The sequence below is a fragment of the Zingiber officinale genome, chromosome 10A (genome assembly GCF_018446385.1).
Source record: "Zingiber officinale cultivar Zhangliang chromosome 10A, Zo_v1.1, whole genome shotgun sequence".
NCBI classification, from domain to species: domain Eukaryota; kingdom Viridiplantae; phylum Streptophyta; class Magnoliopsida; order Zingiberales; family Zingiberaceae; genus Zingiber; species Zingiber officinale.
The window spans coordinates 18,858,493-18,877,917 of record NC_056004.1 but is presented as its reverse complement, the minus strand read 5'-3'; the positions used below and the strand labels follow the sequence as shown (position 1 = coordinate 18,877,917).

At 34.0% G+C, this 19,425-nt stretch overlaps 1 protein-coding gene across 2 annotated transcripts; it reads right to left on the bottom strand.

Annotated features, from left to right (window-relative positions):
- Positions 1-1,381: 1,381 nt before the first annotated feature.
- On the bottom strand, positions 1,382-13,476 carry LOC122026368 (probable homogentisate phytyltransferase 1, chloroplastic). Of its 2 annotated transcripts, none has more exons than XR_006124120.1 (12): positions 13,235-13,476; positions 9,349-9,629; positions 9,154-9,237; positions 8,982-9,056; positions 8,637-8,720; positions 7,991-8,080; positions 4,927-5,028; positions 4,700-4,795; positions 2,557-2,628; positions 2,359-2,485; positions 1,778-1,882; positions 1,382-1,689 (listed from the first exon to the last, which is right to left on the bottom strand). XR_006124120.1 is itself a non-coding variant. In XM_042585060.1 (12 exons), exons 1-12 carry the CDS (start codon positions 13,302-13,304, stop codon positions 1,648-1,650), a joined length of 1,197 nt encoding a protein of 398 aa, XP_042440994.1. In that variant the 5' UTR covers positions 13,305-13,474; the 3' UTR covers positions 1,382-1,647. The 2 variants fall into 2 exon arrangements, 1 of the variants encoding a protein (XP_042440994.1); XM_042585060.1 differs by having other exon boundaries at positions 2,390-2,485; positions 13,235-13,474.
- Positions 13,477-19,425: the final 5,949 nt, after the last annotated feature.

The window sequence follows — 19,425 nt, the reverse complement described above, 5'->3', positions numbered from 1 at the left end:
TACGAACAAATACATCCAAGAGAATCAAAGTCAACGCTGGCATAGTTAGGGGTTGTTTAGTCAAAGAGTTGACCATCGATTCGGGCCGGCAGGCCACGGGAATCGCGAGGGATTGAGAGGATCAATTAAGTGGAATTTGATGACGTAGAGTAATTAAAGCCAGCCAAGCTTGGCAATTTCAGTCATAAATATGTTTGGACTCATGATGCGACCGATCTAATGGCCGAGTCAAACCTTGCTAATTGTATGGCTAAAGTCATGTTCGGACTCTTGATGCGGCAGATCTAATGAGATCATGTTGGAATTATAATGATTAGCCCCAGGGCTGGGCTGAACGAGTCACCATATAATAGAATTATCAAATCAAACTAGGATTAATTTCCGATCAAGTCAAAAAAAAAAAAAAAAAAAAAAAACCTTCTTATAAAATTACCTGCTCAATTTTCTAATTTCAGCGCATAAACTTTACCAAATTTAATTATAATAATTAAATTTAAGGGTGGATTCCAAATGGGCAAATTTAATCGGATATAATTTTTTCTTGTTTCCTGTCAGAAACATCATAACGAATGTGTATTTGATAAGAATTTATTTATATTAGTTTAATACGTATAAGAAGATTAATTAGATAACTTAATTTAAATAAATAGTTAAACTGTACAAAAAAAACTTGAACATATGTATTCAACCGGTTAATATTCATAAACAGTATTTATGAACTATATTCATTAATAAAAATTTTATCAATATACCAAATAAATAAAAAAATTAAATAAATAAATAAATTTGAATTATCAAATTCAATCACCAATCAAACAAATTTAAATTTAAAAATAATATCTAAACAAACCAAACTCAAATCAAAGTTAAATTGAAAGTTCGATAACATATAAATAAATCAAGCTCAAACTCTTACCAAATAAATTAAACCAAACTTGAATAATTATTTCAAAAACTTGATTTATTTTAAGATCAACTTAGTTTAATTTAATTACCTTATCAAATAAATTTAAACGTCCTAAATCTTGGCACAGCCTATTTACGGCCCTAACAATGAATCTCCTCAAATAAAAAATTAAAAAAAAATTTAAAAAAAACTAAGAGGAAAACACAATGCAACGTTCAAACTTCTTTATTGTTTGTTCTAACAAGAGTGCACTCTCCTTAGTCATACCTTTTGACCTCTAGCAGCCAACATAGTAGTCAAAGTCATCAAAGTTTGGTAGTGATTTATATCCAGATTACGACTCTTGTACCTTCATCAGCGACACTTTGTCAGTTTGTGATGGTGGAGAATCTATCATAAGTCCACTGGATACGAACGGTTTCACAATGCCAATAGACTACAAGACACTACATGAACAGATAAGTCAGATCGCCATTTTCATAGAGGTTTTCCTTTTTCACATAAAAAAGCTTGTTACAATACAAATCTATTAACAGCCAGCACAGAGCGTATGTACAACATGCATAATCTTGGGACTTTCTTCAAAGAAACTTTAGTGGATGATAATATATTAGATAATGAAATGCGAGACTAGCTCTGGGAAAGAGAGAGACGACCTGGGCTATCACTTTAGTACTATCTTATTTCTCCATTCACTTCAGTCAAGAAAAGCAGCTTGATCAGCAAATTTGGACCAAAAGTCATCTCACAAGTGGAATGAGCAAGTACTCCGCGTAGAAAAGCTGAAAAAAGGAGGAGCAAATTTGCTTACAAAAACATAGAGAGAGAAGGTTGTGAAATGTTTAACAGTTCTGAAAATGTGACACTTACCTGCCATATAAACATGTAAAAAGATGTAATTGCCGGTTTGCTCATTAGGTTGACAGATTTAGCACGATTCCAGAGATTCAATGCAAGTACGGCGTTGCCCAAGACCTGCAAAACCAGTAAAATGGAATTTCCGCTGAATAAGCTTTGAGAATTTCTAGCATTCTGAGCAACAGCTTCAGATGATCTGAGGTATGCGTCTGTAAGTTACTAGTTAGGTGAGGATCAAAAATTACAGGATGTAACCTCAAAGAAGAATAGCAGCCTTGTTATATAAGTGTCTGCGATCTAAATGTCAGCAAATACTAACAATACCAGAAGAAGAAAGAATTGTGATTGATCAATTCAATTTTTCAATTCCTTTAGTGGATGAATTTCTGTTTAGTAATGGTAGCAAAAAGCAATAGAAATAAAAACATTGTTCAGTCAACCAACTCCACTGGAGAATATCCTGAAATCTGAGAGTTGAAATAAATGAAACTTGCTGGTATGTCTAATGAAAACTAATTGGTTAAAAATTAAATTTGGTTGAAAAAATTATGGGATAATGAACAAGCATGACAAGAGGCAGGAAATAAAATGACCAAGCAAATTGCAGAGAAGTTGTCTGCATACAGTCACAAGCTTGCTCCAATTGCAGGATGAAGTCATTCCAACTGCCATTGCAACACCATAAGCCATCTCAAGAAGGTAGACACAAATCCAAAAGACCTGCCAAAGTTATTATAATCAGAATAGTTGCACAAATTAAAAATAATGATCAATTTTTTTTTGTTGGATACCCGTTTTTGACCTAGGCGAACACTGAAGGACCGAATACCAAAGATACGGTCTCCTTCAATATCAGGGATATCCTGCACCAGATGAAAATCTCAGTCCAGAAGAAAAAAAATATATTTCATGGTACTAGAAGAACCACCAGGAGCTTTACAATTAAAAAAAGTAAATAAATCTATTATAGAATTCAGATTTACTATTAAAAAACAAATAAGGCTATAATAAAATTCAAGAGGAGGGAATTTAGCAACAAAAGAAAATAAGCAAGTTGTGCCCATCCAATTCTTTGAAAGCATATTACAAAGACAGGTGTTCCTTTCATATCCTTTCCTACTACTTTGAGTAAACTTTCATCTCTGTGATTTAAAAGTTAACCTTACAAAGTCATTTCTCCATCAGCTATGATTCACCAAGCTGGTCTGTTGTCAATGACTCTATTGAACAATTCACATATGCTAGATAAAGACTACAATAATGTCAATTCAACAAGCCAAATTTTATAAATTTATATGGTTTGCCCCCATTAGTATTATGTGATCAACCATCACATCGTCCTCTAACATCACTTCTTACCTCTACCATTAAGATTATAAGTATATTATTGCAAACTCAAAATTGGGAGCCATTACATTCATTTCTACTTCTCATAAGCGAAGGAGAGAAAAATGAGGTAACAACATGTATGCTTACAAAATGATTACAAATCATTTGTGAAATCAGTGTTAACAATTCAATGAAAGAAAGGGCTTAGACAAGAAGTATCTATAGTTGATTGGCTCTGATGGCCCCTTCCTCTTTAATCTATTCTAACCATGAGTTCCATCTACTTATTGGCAATCACTCCATTGTTTAAATTCTGGTTAAACCTTCAACAGTTACAAGCTTTAATTGCTTAAGGTTTATTAGTAAATATTTTTCTGCCATATTTGGCCTCAATATAGTTCAATGTCAATCAATGCAATTGATAATTAATTTCAGAATTAACTATCTTTGAATTGGTTATTGATGCTTGTTGGGACTAACACGGTTTCATGATGGTGATAATGCATTGACTATTGATCCTTCTTGCAATTAAAATTAGAAGAGAAATGGTCTATGAATATATGAATTCACAGAAGATTAAGCCAACACAACCAGTTTTATAGATAGAACAGATTATTGACAAAACACAATGCTCAAGTGAAAAACTCAAATAAAAAGGAAAATGGCAATCCTCTCTAAGAATTATCATTATTGAATTCCTCTAAATCATCCTCAATCCTCACACTCTTGATCTAATACAAAATATAATTCATTAGTTTCTCTAATGGATGTAAGCGAATCTGGAAGTGCTCTTCTGTTGAGATGACTCATCATCTCTTAAATTTTGCAGCAAAATCTCACATCAAGATCATCCCAAATGTGACCCTTTCTTATTTATGATCATCAAGTACTTATTAGTTTACACATGTATCATTTTCAACAAAGAGTTAAAATATCAATTTAGACAAAGGGTTCTCTTTACTTTTCATTTGTTGATCTCTATATTTGCATTAAATTAAGCATAACCTAGATGAATTACTAATGAACTATATTTATTTAAAAATGGAAGATTAATACAATATGGATGAGCAGACTGCAGAAATTAGGCCTTCTAGTTGTAATTATTAATTAGATTTGGAATTACATCTCAAAGTATGGGAAGAACCCAAAGTACATGACCATCTATAAAGCACATGCTAATTTTTGACTAAACATAGAAGGTATGTAGGTGGAAGAGTTCATCTAGATTGCAGTCATGAGCTCATGATACCGTAGAAGGCTAAGGTATATTGAATCATTATAAACTCACTGCCAACAACCACTGTGTGATAGTTATATACAGGGTTATAGAATAGTAAAAACAGTAGCCCTCAATTGTGACTACTGCTAGTAATCATAAGTAAAAATTGAACATGCCCAAAACAACATAATCCATAACAGAAGATATTAGAATAAAACAAGAAATAAAAAAATATGAAAATTAATAGCAAAAAATTATTATGCTAGCATGGTGACTTCTATTGTCACAAATCATCCTTCTGAGAAATTAAACTTCATTATATTCTACCAATGCACAATTGAGAAATAATTTGGTTAATGTTTTGCAATGGGAAGTTAAGGAATTACCTTAAATAGTGCAATCACAATAGAGAAGAAACTCATGAATGCAGTTGCGAATACCAAAGGTCTGGAGAAATAGACTGGTCTTTGGAAGACAAATGTCTGGGAATTTTTTAAGATCCATTATCCACAAACATCAAACAATGCTGACATTTTTGGCTTGTGAAATACACAATAAAAAAAAGAAAATTGTTATCTTGCATGCTCAGATCTGGTAAACATGAATGCCATACCTGCATATGCAAGAAAAATGCAAGCTGAACAATCACAGCCCGCACCACCAGAATACAGAGTGCTGCAATAACAGCAGATCTCTTCCATCTTAAACATGGCAGCTGTCATGAACTCATGATCAGAGTCAATGCAGGAAGGTAAAAATCCAACTATTTCTAAATACTAACGCAATAATGTTTTTTATGGCATGCACATCCAACTTCTTAAGATCATTCAATAATAAAATAAATAAATCCAACTTCTAAGTCATGTGGTACAGAGAAAAGACAGCAGCCAATGACACATGTGAATCTTTGCATAATAGCATAGGAATGAAATAGATGAATCATAAGAATATTTTAATACTATAAGATATAGTTAACTTCCTGATCCATGGTAATAAAAAAAAAGAACACTGAAATAAAAAAGCAGAAGAAATGTTACCTTAGAAATAAAATTTTGCCTTTTGTAATCAGTTGAACAAAGTTGTAATTTCAATTTTGTATTGGTCTTGGTCCTAGACAAGAGCAGTGCCATTACCATATTGGTGCTGGTTCGTATATGCCACAGATTAACAATGTCTGACCGTGTCAATCTATGTTTTTGCATTAAATTACAATTTACATATTCCACAGACAATTTCATGACTTCCATCATACTCCCAACTCTTCTGAAAAAAAGATACACACACCCTTCTATTTTTGCTTCATTAAGGTTATAAAATTGAACTTCATGGTTTCATATTATTGTTTACTATACCAAATTATCACACTGCTTTGGCAACTTTGCCAACCTCACTCAACAGTTTTAAGTCTCGAACCTCTAAGATTTCAACTCTTCATATAAATCACAAATGAAACATAATAAAAGCTTGATTCAGTTTGTAATTTATCCCTATTTTTTTTTCTATTAGGCACAACTAAATTATTTATTCATGTCAATCATTCTAAAGTTTGATGGTACAAATTATTCAAATGATCATTGTTTAAAAAGTGTTTTCATGTAGCGATATACATCCAGCATATGCCATGTGGTTCTTCACCGTGTTCCATATGCATGCATAAGCATAGGTTGCAACATATTGTCAATAATTTAAATCGTCATGTAGAATAGGCAAGAAGATCGATCTAGCTTACTATGGTGGATGCTGAGAATGATATATGTCATCTTTGGCTGCACAAAATAAGACAAACCAAGACACTAAACAGGGATGAAACAACAACATTAAGCTGAAGGAAAACAAGAAAGGTTTGGTGGCATGATGGAGCAGAATCATAAGTGACTACTATGGAGAAGGTATTATTGACTTCCCAATGATCTCAAGGCCCTCAACAGTAATTGGTATGCGACTTGTATTACTTGTCTACTTTCTCCTATTCCTTTCCGGAACCCCTTCCATGTGCCTCGCGCCAACATATATGAACACAGTACATAAGCACTTACTATTTTATTATTGGTTAGTGCTAGAAATTTGAAGATGATGTGCATTTCAACAATTATTATTTGTAGTAAGGCATAAACTGTGTATTATCATTGTGGACTTTTCTATTGATTAATCACTTGATAATTACAAAAATTAATTTTTAATGAATAACATAAATCTTAAATAATTTTTTAATAATGAAGATATATGGCAGATTTGCATATACACTATGCAGAGAAAAGTAGTGTTAGGTACAGGACCCACAAACAAATTAGGAAAAGTAGGCATATCTACTGTTCAGGTCTACCCCTGGGCCCTGGCAGTAGGTGACAAGATGGTCACTTAAATTTGAGTGCCATTTAGACATGTTATTAACCACCTACTTGGGTTTTTATCCAGTAGTTTTTCAATTTTGAGGGGATTGATTTACTTCCGATCTGCAGAATGGAATGAAAACTACCACCATGGCACAAGTGGATTGTATCACTTTGTTGAAGGATTGTACTAATCAATGGTATAGTTTCTACCAAATTATCACTCTTAAATGGAGAAATCAAATGTATAGGCCAAATCACATGCTCTTTCTTGTGGTCTTGAATATATATGATCGATAGTCTTCAATGTAAGGTGTCATGGAGCACGATGTGTTGAAACGGCGAGGAAGGCAGACTGGAATTCCAAATTTTGAATCATATTTCAGACCCTTTTAGCCAAATGGTGAGTTAGATGATCGGAACCACAATACCATATGGTGTGACATTGTCTATGTTACAGGGTTTTACAATGTATATTGGAAACGAATCGAGCCAGTTCACGAGCTTTTCGAGCCGGCTCGATAAATATTTGATTCGTATTCGAACTTATCGAATTCAAGCCGAACTCGAACATGTTCGAACTTTTTTTTTGAGCCAAACTCAGCCCAAATTATTTAGTTCAATAGTTCGCGAGCCTTAATATTTTATTAATATGATAAAATTATAAATTAAATAAATAAATTTCAAATCTTTCGAGTACTTATTTTCGAGCAATAGTTCGAATAGCTCACGAACATGTTTGAATCTTTCGAGCCGAATTCGAACCAGAGCTCTGATTCAAGCCGAATCTGAGCCAAAAATTTTAAACTTTTCGAGCTTCGAATCGAGCTCAATTGAATATAACTAATTCAAGCTGAATTCGAGCCTTAGATTTTTCTTCAAATTCGACTCATTCGATTCGTTTACACCCCTATGCACGACAAACTTCCATTTGTGGTTTGAACAATTAGAATGAGAAAAATCAGGACCTATTATTTTTCCATAGGTAGTTGATATGATGATGCTTATGCATCTCTATGGTAGCAGCAGGTGGATACAAAATATCTATCCAATATCCTAGCTAACTTGCTTGATTCACCAATCGCAATTAAATAAATCAGTGGACAAGTAATAATCCAGGATGTTTAACCCATAATATTCAGAATAAAATAAATAAATCAATGTCTTTTTAATTGAACAAGCAAATATATTTACGCCATGGTTTCCTGGGGCTAATCTCATGTAGACTAGCTACCCGGTGTGTTAAGAATCCAGATCAAAAAAAAATATGCACATTGTAAAGTAGTAAGTTATAATCAGACCTTGATTTAAAATAAATAGCAAGTACGTAAATGAAATCAAATGTACATTGGTTGAATATGCTGTTCCAAGGATAAAGCTGATGGAAATAGCCCACCATAATGGCACAGAACCGACAGCCCATGAAACACCAAAGCTCTGGAAGAATAAAGTAAAGATTAAGTTACTCAGTGATGTGATATTAGATGAAGCTCAATAATCCACTACTGGTAGCAAATTTAAAGGAGCTATAATTATTCTAAACCATTACTAATCGGCATATTCAGTAAAGACCATAGTACCTTGATAAGAGTAATATGAGTTGTTGATGGTTAGCGTCAACAATGGCAAAAGCAGAAACTTATTAGCGGGTGAATGAGATGATATAAAATTCTGAAAATTATATATAAAAAAGATAAAAGATGTTCTTGAATTAATAAAACTTGGTTGATTATCGAACATCATTCAAATATTTAAGCATCAATAGCATCATCATCAATATTATCATAACATGTCGTCTCAATTATGTAAATATAATGAGGCAAAATCTCATTTTCATCATTTTATAAATAGGTTATAAATTTAAAATTTAAGTAGGATCAATTGACCACACTTGGACTAATATGGCCCCGCCACACAAATCCTTTAATTACATATAAAGAGAGAAAGAAGCATAAAAATAGTTTAAAATCTTAGGAAGAACTTATCCAACAACCAAGACAGCAAAAATGGAAACTATTGCAACTCCAGTTCTGAACGAGTACTCCCCAGATGCTAAAGGCAGATATGGCTTATTAACCTACACCATTAACAAAGTAAATTGTCAGTTCTTCTGAGCAACATTCAAAACAAACTAGAATACAATATTTATGGCCATAGGAATAATAAGATATTTTAAAATTGAAGGGTAAACCTAGAATGTGCTTGGTTTGTAAATGCAACACAATAAACAATAACAAATCATATCTCACAAGTTCCATCTATTTACGGTTATCTTGGGGTTTAATTGTGCTCCAAAAAGAACAAGGATAGACATTCAAGAAAAATATCTCAGTGATACCTTGTCTATTTCTATGTCAAAAACCTGATTAAGCCCAACAATATAGATATTCATGAATAATGCAGCAATAACAGCCTGCAAGAAGAGAGATGCAAGAGACATGAAGTATTATTATGTACTGAATGAAAGCACAACTCAATCTATAACTAAAAGTTTTTCTCCGCATTATTACTTGGAACAATCCAGTTAAAAACAGCGGGGAGATATCAGATAAGCTTTCAACTGCCAGTAAAGAAACTGATATTATGCTCATTACCTGTCAGAAAAAATGATTATTGTGAGCAATGATGAAAAGAATAGAACAGTAATGCATGTATTTACAAACAGTATGCATCACACAATCAATATAATAAAAGTCTGCCTTAACTGTTCCAATGACTGTGTGAGGCCGAGAAAATCTATAGAAGGCATCTAATGAAGCTATTGATGACTTCCACCAATTTGTGTAGTTAAAAGCTTCAGGTTGAGATTCCAATGATTCTGATGTAGCATTTACATAACTTGATTCAGCATTTCTAGTGTGCGCAAACTTCCTCTTAATTTGTCCTAAACTGAAGTTTGAAGGATCCCATTTACACCCTCCAACATTGCATCTAATTGTAATCTTGCACACTTTGCTGATTAAGTGCTGACTTGGCACACAACCACCTGTCAGAAGGAATGTTAATCATAGTTAAAAAGGAAAAAAAATCAACCTAGCACATTAATTAGCCCCACTTCACAACAAGTCACCATAGAAAGTTGCAACAGACTTGTGGAATATAAGTGCATCTCTGAATTTTTTTTTTTGTTTAAAAAAAAAAGAATTCTTCCTTTTAGCAGTGACTAATGTGATACTCCAGCACAATTAGAATTGTAATTATGAACAGTGTGAGAACTGAGAAATGTTCATAAAGCAAAAAAAACGAAGAGAAGAGGAACTAGAAAAACATATAGTAAGTCTTAACACTAGAATTATGACCCAACACAAACAGAGAAAAATTACACATAACATTAATCAAACTAAATCATTTACCTCATAAAGTCATACAGTACAATAGATCTATGGAAGCATATGCATCCTTGGATACATATAAATCTGACAGGATAATGACACTTGGAGAGACATAACCTAAATTTTATTTCTCACCCAAGCCACATGAGCATAACTGATAAACCTAAAATCACTAATATTTTTCAAAATTCACCAAACCAGTAAATAAAGAGTTTGTAAGGGATGTAAACATACATAGTAAAACTTTAGATCAAACAAGTGATGATAAAGAACCAAATACTGAAAATAAATAAAATTCAAAAATGTGTCTTCGATTCACTTATAGATAAAATTTATTTTCATTTCTTGTTGTCACTAAATCAATACAAAAGTATAAGACCACGGACCTAACTTCCTAAGAAATGCTTAAACTAAAGTACACCGGCCCTCACTAAGCCTTAGTCAAGTCATTCTATTATGACTTGTATTTTTCTACTAATTCCAGTTTGCACTGAAAGATTTTCCCAACCTAACCATTTTACCAAACACCACACCAAGTGTAAGCTGACGATTGTCACAAAGAGACCAATTCTCTTTAATCATTTAAAACTTAGCTCAGATCATCAGTAGATGAAAGTTGAAACTGCATTTCGTTCCAGGAATCTATGTGATCAGAAAGGCAGTGAAACACAAGGCTTAAAGTTTTATTCCGAGTTGGTTCCAGTCCCTAGCCAGAACGAGACACAAGGCTTAAAGTTTTATCTCAAGTATGGGTTGCAGTCCCTAGTCAATCCCTAGCCAGGACGAAACAATACTGGTGTTGTGCTAGTTTGCTGACACAGCCAATGGCACTGGTGAAATGGAGGGGATAAAACAGAAAATAAGAAGAAGAGGCTTACCTCATTGAAAGAATGTGTGTTCTCTGAATAATATGAAAAAAGAATTAGATGAATCGGTTATGGGTTCACAAGTCAACAAATGACATTCAGGTGTTGATGTTCTTGTCGAATCAGAAGAGATGCATGTCATTGAAACAATAAGGAAAGGAATTAGAGAAGAAATTAATGGCTTTATAAGTTCATGGGTTAACAAATAATGGGTTTAGAAGTCAATGCTTTAGGTTAAAGTTTGGCTTCATCCCAGACTCTCTTCACTTATTCATGGGTGTACTGCTGCAGATAAGTGGTTCTGCAGCCAGCAAATAGTGGACAAGAAGGATCAATGACGAGCCGAGTGAGACAATCAAAGGTAAGTGCTTAAGGTAGGTTTCATCCCTGCTGGTCTGATTTTGGTTTTGGTCCATGGGCAAAACAATATGCATCACTTGTTTTGATGGAAACAGAAATGCATTTCTATTCAGGGTGTAGAAGCAATATGACTTATTTACAAATTTCAAATAATTTTTCTTAGATGCATCTCATATTTGAAATTTGTTTTAATCGTCTAGGGTGAAATTGTTGTCTATTTAAAATTAAAAGGCTTTTAAATTAATTAATCAGCAATTTATTTTATGTAGTGAATGATAGCTTTGAAGGGGCATTAAAGCCACTCGAAACGACATTTGTGAAAGACTCGACACTGAATTCAAAGCATTCTCAACTATTATCCTAAAATCTACATTACAGCTGACTCTGTAATTGAATGAAAAAAAAAAGTTCTAATTTTCCTTTCTCTATAAGAGCTCTGCAGGCTGCATATAAATAATATGTTATATTTCATTTTTAGTTTTTATAATTATTTTTTACTACAATACTGGGCATGGTATTGGATATTCATCTAAGAGGGCTTCATCTAAGCCTACTAACAGTGGAGCTAGGATCAATTGTACTTCGTTAATAGGCAAACCGGTGAATTCCAACATGGGATGTAGGGGTATCAAAAATGAACCCAACCCAATGACCCGAGTCGATCCGGAAAAAACAGGTTCAGGTTGAGGGTTTTCGAGTTGGAGATTTTTTGGTTGGTTTGGATTGACCCAAATTTAGATTTAACTGGGGTTAAATTTTATTTAAAAAATTAAAATATTTTTATATATAGCAATATCATTGTTAGTATAATAATGAAGAATTATAAGAAAATTATCATTGTTAGCAATATCATGGATTGACCCAAATTTAGATTTAACTTGGGGTAAAATTAAATTTTATTTTAAAAATTAAAATATTTTTATATATAGCAATATCATTGTTAGTATAATAATGAAGAATTATAAGAAAATAGCAAAAAAACACATTTTTAATTGGGTTATTCGGGTTCGGATTCAAGTTTAAGGATTTCGAATTGTATTCGAGTTAGGGTTATAATTTTTTTTCAACCCAAACCCGACCCGACCCATCCGAATTGACACCCCTAATGGGATGTGGACACCACTTACTCTTAGGGAAGCCTCCCATGTCACTTTTAGATTTTAATGTTAATTCATTCATAATAATATATACTTGAGGTAAATTTGTTTTTCTTTATCTAATAACTTTGTTATATATTGTATTTGATAACAGAAATTTCAATAGGTTTGATTAGATAATTATCTTGATTGCAACTAGCCATCTGTTATAAGTATAGTTTCATTACCCAACTTCTAGCATCAATTCTGTTGTCTTGGATGACAACGAACTCTGATAAAAGTCGAAGTCCGTATAGCCTAGCATCATATTAGCCCGACCAAACAGATACCCACTGTTCCATTCTAACAAAATCATATACGAGTCAACTTCCCTGTGGTCCAGCCCAGCATCATTCCAGATCACAATAAGACCACTGTCTCATCCCGACAGATTTTTGATAATGCTAGGTTAACAGGAAAAAGAATAAAAACAAACCAAAATTCCCATTCTGATAAAGAAACGATCTCAATCATACATTCATACTAATCTTACGAATAAGCTATAAATTATTACCACCACTCGTGGAGATGAATCCGAATATGTAATTTTGAACACTAAACCTCACACTAAATTAGTCCCTCGGGTGAAAATCGCATTATACTTATTTTAGAGGAACCACCGCTCTTCCTCTTCCAGCTTCTCCTTGAAAATGAAAGGGTTAAAATATACATTGTGAAGTCAACTCCACACTCACGGGGACTCAAAGGTACAGATACACTTCTTTCTCCCCGTTACTTTGACTGAGGCAACGGATCAAGCACCAACTACTACTAAAATGAACACAATAGACATCCCGCCGCTATCAGCAAAGACGATAGAAATGGTTAAACCCAATATTACAGCCCTACCTAAAAAAACATTTTTAGGCGGAGAAATCGAGTGTTCTATTGGCGTACCTCGGCGCGAAGGAGAAAGGGAGAGACGAGGAGGAGGGGAGGAGAAGTGCCGCAAGAGAAGGGAATCCATCCTCGGCCGCCGAGTTCGTTCAGGAGAGCGAACCGAAATGCAGATGGTGATGGAGGAACCTACGAAGTGTATCCGAAGGTCTGGGCTCCTGTTCGGAATTTGGTAGTGCGTTGTCCTCTCACCCCCATTATACTCTCTCTCTCTCTTCCATGAGTCGCTTTCCGCGATTAACAAGTATTCAGACGCATCCAATTTCTCATTTAAATGCCAAAATATTCAATTTATATTCAAATTTAATTATCAAACTATTGGATCAGGTTGTTTGAATGCTGAAATAATATATTCCAAAAAAATTAAAAATAATTGACATCTTACTCAATAAATAATTTATGGTTATTATCGTGTGATCATAAAATATATCGATCAGGATTTTGTACATTTATGGTTAAGTGAAGATTCTTAACAAAATGATAAAATTAAATAAATAAATTTAAATATATATATATATATATTTAACTTACTAATATTCATAAATAATGCTCAATAATCATATTAATTAATAAAATTATTATCAATTTACTAAATAAATACTAAAATAAATAAATAAATTTAAATTATCAAATTTAATAATCAATCAAATAAATAAAAATTTCATATAGTCAAATAAATATAATTTAAGAGCTTAATAACAGTTCAAACTAAATTTGAATTATCATTTTAATTTGAATTGTTTTATCTTTAATTTAATTTCACATAAATTTTGACACTTCGAGTTTGACTAAACTTAGCTTGTTTATGACCCCGATTAAACTTTAAAATAATGTATTTTAATTTTTAAATAAATTGTGTTTTTTCAGTTGCTCATTGTTAATTTGTTAAACCGTGTCGAAAACCCATTCGACGCTAAAAAAAATGTCCAAACAAGTTGCTTTCTTGGCTCCCTTTGCAAGCTAAATAGTAATGACCAAACAGTGAAGGTCCACGTGCAGGCATGTCCCTTTGCCTTCTCGGGGACCGGGGACCTAATGTAATAATAATTAAAATATATTATTAAAAAATATATCAATAATCTTAAATAACTATAAAATAAACTGTATTTTCATTCAATTAAATTTAATTAACCTATAAAATAGGTTGAGTTGTCGACTCGACTTAACCTATTCGATCTGCTCAGCGACTCAATCTGTTTGACACCTCAGGAATTTAGTAGTGCTCGGCAACTCAACCGATTTGACAACTCGGTCGCTTCAGCGACTCAATCTGCTTGACATCTGAGTAACTCAGTGTGCTCGTAACTTAGCTTACTCGGCGATTCCGGCAGATGCTGTAGCTCGGTAATTTAAACTTTCGTTCAATTAAATTTAATTGAATGAAAATACAGTTTGTTTTATAGTTATTTAAGATTATTGATATATTTTTTATAATATATTTTAATTATTATTACATAGGTCCCCGGTCCCCAAGAAGGCAAAGGGACATGCCGGCACGTGGAGCGACACTGTTTGGTCATTACTACTTAGCTTGCAATCAAATTGCGCAAGTTGAGTTGTCAAGTAAATTGAGATGCTGAGTTGTGAGTTGTGAGTTGTGAGCTGTTGAGTAAACCGAGTTATCAAGACATGTCTTAGACATAATATTTTTAAAACATATTTGTTTTATGCTTGATAGTATTTTAAGGATTTTGTAAGATGTTTTTCATAATACAGCGGTTCGATCTTGCTTGTGGCCAAACACTTAATTGTACATGAAAAACTAAAGCACCCGAATCTATTCAATATTTTACGCTCATCGTGATAGAACCTGTGTGTCAAAGAGAAGACAGAAGAGTTAGAAAAAGAAAATGTCAACGATCAAATTATGGAGAAGTCTTAATACAGACATTCTGATGGTTAAGTTAGACAGGAACATGAAGAAAAATAATAAAGAATAGTGACAAGGAACAATGATGAATTTTAATAGTCGAGTTTACATACGTATGCTGATGAAAACTCTTATATAGTGATGTTTTTTTTCCCTCTATATGAATATTGATGCATTGTTAAAATAGGATTAATCATTTTGACATTTTATAGTGTTTCTTAAATTGGGCTCATCATCTTTGCGCTTGCAAGATAGAAACTTCCGCCATACAAACTGCACAGGGAATATTTTCTTAATTCTCTAATAATGACTACACAAGACATCAAAGAGGGATATTATGCTTTTAGGTTGACAACCCCTACTTTAATAATGAGATCGTCGAGTCCTTTCTGTTGTCCGGTCAGACATTGCGCTTGGGTAAGTTGAGTTGGTTGTAGAAGATTGACCATCTCGGGGACTTGGTATCCAATTGGATAAGAGCTCGGTCGAGTCATATGTTTAGCTCCGACCAAGCCAAGAGGACTCGATTATCTATTAAACTAGGAGGATTTAGAATCCGATCGAACAAAAAATTCGATCGCCTAGAGTACTTGGGCGACTTTACGACGATGTCAATTAGCTTTCTTGATTTTAATCCAAACTTTAAAAGTCCTATTTTATTCGCCATATGACCGTCCATCTCATATACTAAGTCAACTAGATTTAGCGACGTGAGCATGTGCATAAAGAGAAAGACTCCTATTTTAATATATATTGATCCTGTCTGAAAGTCGATGAGATGAATGCTGGAGATGTGACACTCCTGCGGACCTCGCTACGACCTGCAACACAACTAATGTTAATGCCAAGCTAGGGAAGGAGTCCTCGGTGATGACCCTCCAACGCTCAAGTCAGTCTCCCGCGGAGAAGAAGAAACAGTAAGCGGAGCAACAATAGTTGTAGCGCAACAATAGAAATCGCATGTAACGCATACCTCCGCCGATGCTTGGACCCCCCCTTTATATAGAGCTCTTGTAGCGCGCATGCACGCTTCCTAATGCAAGCACGCATCTCGAAACTTTCCCTGAAAAGGTGTGTCGATAAAGTGTCCCTGACACAGTACCTTAATAGGCCGAGTATATCTCTGAAGTAACAAAGGAAGCTTCCGCCGTACAATCCTTTGTCTGACCCATGCCGCCTGTCAGCGGCACTAGCTTCCAAAAGAATGTCAAAAGATGACCTGTTGTGTCTGTTGCTTGACCGAGCGGAATAGCCGCTCGGCCAGAATTCAACTGTCCACATGCTGCCTGCTGTCACGTCGAGTGAGATAGTCGCTCGGCTGGAAGTCTACTGTCCAACTGTTGTCTGTTGCGGGGGCGAGCGGGATTGCTGCTCGGTCGGAAGTCCACTGTCCGTATGCTCGGCTGATGTCAAATCTGTTGCGAGGCCGAGCGGAGAAGCCGCTCGCCCGAAGTTGAACTCTATCGATGCCCTGCCTCACTATCTGACCGAGCGGGATAATCACTCGGCTCGACTTATGCACATCGTTCTCCCTTGAGCATCGGGTGTTTGAATGCTCCCCGTATCGAGGGCGACGGTGGATCGGATCCTTCTCCCCAGTTGGGGCGTGCTTCGCCCGACCGATCGATCGATCGGCCGAAGTTGAGCTCTGTCGATGTCATGCCTCACTGTCTGACAAAGCGAGATAGCCGCTCGGCTCAACTTATACACATTGTTCTCCCTTAAGCGTCGGGCGTTTGAATGTTCCCCGTGTCGAGGGCGGCGATGGATCGGATCCTTCTCCCGGTCGAGGCGTGCTTCGCCCAACCGGTCGATGCCCTGTGCGCGTTGACCGCTTTGACTTTGACCTCCACCGTGGCAGCAGGGGTAGAGCCCCTCATCATTACCGCATCACAAGCCTCCCCCTCAAATTTAGCCGAAGGTGATTGTAAGTCCGACTGACTAGACAATGGGCTGAGCAGATTCCCTCCCGATCGGCCTTCTACGCTGTGTGGTTTTTGCTCGAGAGGCAACTTCACCCCCTCGATCGGCCTATTGAAATTTGTCGTTTGGCTGTTGGTAAGCTCCTCCCATCCGATCGTCTCGGTAAAGATTTTTACTTGTAAAAAATCTCCCTGGGTTGTCTCGGGTGAGCGCGAACTAGGTTGACGTCATCCATATTTCTTAGAAATCGTGCAAATCATGTTCTCCCCTTGAGCGTAAGGTGATTATATGCTCATCGTGTCGAGGGCGACGATGGATCATATCCTTCCCCTCGGTCTGGGCATGATTCATCCGACCGGCTGATGTCCTATGTACATTGACCGTCTTGATTTTGACATACTTTAATTTCTAACGTGATATTAAAGTAGGATTCCTCATTATTACCGTATAATATATTATATGATTTAAAGTTATCATTCCATATACATAATATACATAAAGTAATTCTATCATGGTAAAACTCTTAATATCAAATTAAATTCTCATGTATATTAGAGTTATATTTTACAATTATTTTCCATTCACTTTTCCTACGTAATTTTTTTAAAAAATTATTTTAATATTAAGAATGGAATTAGGAAGATAGAAAGGAGCTTTTTCTTTCTCAACTATAAAAAGAAAGAAAATATTTTCGTATATAGAAGATATTTTTTTTGCCATATTTAGTTTACTGCCAAGCAGTTGGTATTCTGCTACAGCAGTGTTCATTTTGTCCTTATAGATCGACTTATTGTTCCGATGCAACTTACATAATTATTATACAGCGAATATTAGCCCCGGAACTACGGTGCACTGTACTATTTAATTGTTTTTTTCGTCTGTGTTTTTCACCAGTTAGCCTCATTATTTTTTCGTCTGTTTATGCACATGGCAAGTGGAGAGAAAATATATAAAAAATAATTAAACACAGCTGTTCCAACTTTGACAATTTTGGCATTATTATTAATGAGGAAAAATTATTTTAAACTAATATTTTCATTAGTATTTCTTTTACGCCCAATAAGTATTATGTGATATCAATAATAAATAATCATTAACCATCTTTTAGAATTAATTAATCCTTCACTTATTTTTTAATACGAGGTGCACACATTGTCACTAGGAATGGAATCGAACCAAGCTAAGTCTAACTCTTAAATATTTAAGTTTAACTTGTTTGTAATCGAGCCGAGCTCAAATTTTATTTAATGAATATATTCATAGTTCACGAACTTATTCGAATGTTTATCGAGCCTAAACGAATTTAATAAATATAAATTATAAATCTAAATATTCATTAAAAATAAAATTATATATTTAGAAAAAATTCTAATATTCTTATTAAAATTTATAATTTTATTCTAATAAATAAATTTAATATATTTGTCTATATTTTTCATAAGTAGAATGTAAAACCTATAAATTTAATATCAAAACTATTATTTTTACATTTAAAAATTAATTCATGAGCTTACTAACAAACATGTTCACGAGCTAAAGAGCAGAGTATTGTGAAACTTAAACTTTGTTTGTTTATCTTAACGAGCCTCATTAAACGAGTTTTTATCGAATCGAATTTCGAATAACTCATGGACGACTTAATTTATTTACACCTCTAATTGTCACACAATGCAGCTTATACCATATGTGATAATGTAGGAATATTTGAGGAAAAAAATTATTGTTTATTTATTTTAATGGGACATGACTTTAGTGGACTCTCTTTTATATAAAATTAATTTAATATCATATTTATTAATGAGAAAAATTTCTAATAATACATCGTAACTTAATCTTGAACTCTATATCACTAATTAATTAATGATTTTTTTTTTAATAATATATCAGTTCAATAAAAAAATTTCATTATAAATTAAAAAAAAAGGCATTAACATAATTAATCAGTTCAAGGTCACATTCTGAATAAAATCTCTAACAATTGAAACGTGTAAATATTTTTATAATGGAGCAATTAAAGAGTTTTTTCTCTTCCTTATATTCATGCTTTTACGATGCCATTTCGTAATAAAATCAATGTATAATAAATTTAATAATATTATTATTTTTATAATAGATAATAAAAAAATTATTTGGACTGGATTAGAACTGGGACAATTCTTAATTAAGGAGATTCGTCTATGGTCCCCGCAAGTCGTCTCCCCCAATAGAGGGGCAAATGAATTGCGACGGTTGGTAAGGTTCCTAAGTTTTTAGAAGTAGCTTTAAAAATATTTGATTCCTATTTAAAATTATCTTTTACAATTTTTTTAGATGAATTCGTAAATCCATAATATTATATTCAATTATTTACGGTCCGGCCTCACTTCTTATCCAGTGCGAATTGAACCATGCGTGTTTC

What these genes read in the sequence shown, in the direction of transcription:
- LOC122026368 (XM_042585060.1), bottom strand. Translation starts at nt 13,304, where the DNA reads ATGGATTCCCTTCTCTTGCGGCACTTCTCCTCCCCTCCTCCTCGTCTC. An exon ending in CTCACACAGTCATTGGAACA is followed by an intron (nt 9,238 to 9,348) that starts GTTAAGGCAGAC and finishes TTTTTCTGACAG; the next exon opens with GTAATGAGCATAATATCAGT. An exon ending in TTGACATAGAAATAGACAAG is followed by an intron (nt 8,721 to 8,981) that starts GTATCACTGAGA and finishes TTAATGGTGTAG; the next exon opens with GTTAATAAGCCATATCTGCC.